Consider the following 3,122-nt stretch of genomic DNA (forward strand, 5'->3'; position numbering starts at 1 on the left):
CCTACCAAATAACTGACAACAAATGCTGGCAAGGACTTGAGAAAAAGGAACCTTCACTGTTGCTAAGACTACAAACGTACAGCAACTCTGGAAATCAGGACGGAGAACATACCAGCAGCTAAATGTGAATGTACCGTATGAGTCGGCTACACCACTCCTTGGCATGGGCAAAGGACTGTACATCCTACTCCACGGAAATTAGTCCCACCATATTTGGTTGCTTCTCTGTTCGTGATAGCTAGGAAATACAAATGATCTATATTTCCTTTAACTGACAAATGAATAATAAAAATGTCATAGACACACACCACAGCAAACTACTAAGCTGTAAAACAAATCATATACTTGACAGGTAAACTTGTGGACCCAGGAAAAACTATGTTAACCCAGAATGACAAATGCCACAAGTTCTCTCTCAACACTACTTTCTAGCTCCAAATTTTCAGATGTGAGTTATACAGCATGAAGTAACCATGGAAACCAGAAAGTATAAAGGGAGGATGTGGGGAGGGGCATGAGAGAGGAGGAGGAGGACACAAGTGTCTGAAGTGGGAGAGGAAAAACCTGCAGGGACTTCAACTGGGAAGAGGGAGGGAGGCCAATACAGATGGGGCTGAGATAAGGACAAATAACTCCAAACCTCATGACATCAGAATTTATACTTACCGAAAATTATACACGTTATATGCATACATAGACAAACCCACAAGAGATCTCAACCCTCTAACTCTCTAGGCCGCATGATGTTTAACTTTTTAAGTTATTTTTATTTTTCGTGTAAGTTGTTGCCAGCTTGTATGTTTGTACACAACATGGTTCTCCTGGAGGCCAGAAGGTGGTACTGGTCCCTGGAACTGCAGTTAGACAATTGTGAACCACCATGTGTGTGGTGGGGGACTGAACAATGTTCTTCTGCTAGAGAAACAAGTGCTTCTATTTAAAAAAATAAATTATTATTCTTTTGACAATCTCATGTAACACATGCAGCCTCGAATTTGGCATTTTCTTTTAAATAGGTCTGCTTGATAAATATATTAAATATACATGTGTATTTATGTATGTATATATTAAATGCATGTATGTGTGACCTGTAAGCATATTGCTGTGTCACCTCTCCCTTCTAAGAAACAAGATCTAAGGTACAAGAAAATGTACTTTTCACACCTAAACAATGTGACATGACATATTCTTAGTTTCCTGAACATTAGTGGCATTAATTAGAAAGTGTCCATGTTATTTTAATTATAGTTAGATAATACATAGAAAATATTGGTATTTATGATAATGTAGTTTAAAATCCATGCTTCTTAGGTATATATTTTAATGATGCAAGTCAGCCTCCAGCACACAAATCAATTTGACTGAAGTGTGGCAAAAACAGCACAAAGGACAAGTTAAACAGCCAGCTGTATACAAGGACAGGGTAAACAGCCGGCTGTATACAAAGGACAGGGTAAGTAGCTGGCTGTATACAAAGGACAGGGTGAGCAGACGGTTGTATACAATCACAGGACCTTTAGTGAGCCACAGCTCTTCAACTCTATCTCTCAATGTTTGCACATAGTATAAATACTTGGGCAACTAATCCCTACTTTCACAAAAGGAGTCCAAATTTCTGACATCACAATCTTTAGTGCAATTGTATGTGGTAATATTTTCTAGTATTTTCCACTCTGCAGTATAGGATCAGTGTTTGCTGGGACAGTGCAAAGCTTAGAGTGTCCCCTTTATGAGTTTTTTGGGTTTTTTTTGTTTGTTTTTGTTTTGTTTTGTTTTGTTTGTTTTTTTTGTTTTTTTTTTTTGTTTTTTTGCCTCATAAGGGTGTGTGAGTGTGAGGATTCTGGTCACAGTGGGTAAAGGAGGAATTCCTATCCAAAGTGAGCGGCCCTGAAAACTAACACTTTATTCCAAAGAAAATGGGACGAACATCCCATACACCAAACTTCCCAACAGAACTCCCTGGAAACCAAGTACCACATGAATTCAAACCCAGGAGGGCCCAGAAAAACCCACTTGCTCTAGATTTCCTGAGAAATCTGACAACAGTAATGTGAGAGCCAGTAACTGTAAGCTTCCCCAGCCAAGGTGGGGTGTGAGCTCTAATCACAGCCTGCCTCCAGCACAGTCAGCCAAGCCACCCTGCTCTACCCAAGTGGTGTGTCTCAGTGTAGCTTCTTGCTCCATTATTTTAAAGTAAAATTGAGTCAATGTGCATTTTTCCTCCTGCCGTACGATTCTAGGTACACCTGAGCTTTTAAAGTCACAACACATCGATCAAAGTAAGAAGTAAACTTAATACATATTGACATTGAAAGGTGGACTCATACTCCTACAACACCCTTTTTAAATCTGGTACTTTAAAAGCAGCCTAATTGCAGCGAAAATCCTTAAGCAACAGCGCTCTTTTGGAGTTCTTCGCATAGACTTGTGGGAAATGCAGTCCCTCTAATCATGACGTCACTAGACAGGACTGCTTTCGGATCTCCATTCTTGCACTAGCAAGCTACCTCTCAGGTCCCTGAAACACAAGATTGACTCTGGCAGCCTCTCCACCCTAACAGAGCATTCACTCCTTGCACCATGAGTGCGCCCCACCCCGGCACTCTGGCCAAACTTAGGTTCGCACTGCACATCCAACTGGGCTTCTCTCCGCCTCCCGCCCAGCCCTTCTCGGCTCCCTGCTCGCCTGACTCGCCCACCCGAAGAGTTCCAGAGGCTTGCAAGGCTAGGCTGCACCCCGGACCAACCTCCATGTCAAGCGCGAAGCACAAGCCACACTGTCCCAACTTTGAGAACGCCGCAGAGTTTGGAGAAACACAAATGCAAAATGAACCCGGAAGCACAGAGAGCAGAGTCCTGTCTAGCGGGGTCATGCCGAGAGAGACTACATTTCCCAGAAGTCTATGCGAAGGACTACCCTGAATGAAAGAAGGCAAAGAGTTTATAGCCCGTGGACTGTATGTAACTGGAATTAGGCTGCTTTTAAAAATCCCAAATTTACAAAGGATATTTTGGGAATATGAGTCCAGCCTTTGACGGCAATGTGTATCAAGTTTACTTCTTACTCTGATCAATGCTGTGACTTAAAACGCCCAGGGGTACCTAGAATCTTATGGTAGGCA

General features: G+C 42.1%; 1 protein-coding gene across 1 annotated transcript in view; it reads right to left on the reverse strand.

Moving 5' to 3' along the window:
- The window catches only part of LOC116083941 (zinc finger protein 728-like), a 43,693-nt gene extending 40,825 nt beyond the window's left edge, over positions 1 to 2,868 (reverse strand). The window contains exon 1 of the mRNA XM_031360755.1: positions 2,748 to 2,868. Coding sequence (XP_031216615.1) covers positions 2,748 to 2,753 — 6 coding nt within the window. The 5' untranslated portion in view covers positions 2,754 to 2,868. The remainder of the gene's footprint in view (positions 1 to 2,747) is intronic.
- Between the last annotated feature and the right edge of the window lie 254 nt (positions 2,869 to 3,122).

This window comes from Mastomys coucha, unplaced genomic scaffold, assembly GCF_008632895.1.
Source record: "Mastomys coucha isolate ucsf_1 unplaced genomic scaffold, UCSF_Mcou_1 pScaffold8, whole genome shotgun sequence".
NCBI lineage: Eukaryota > Metazoa > Chordata > Mammalia > Rodentia > Muridae > Mastomys > Mastomys coucha.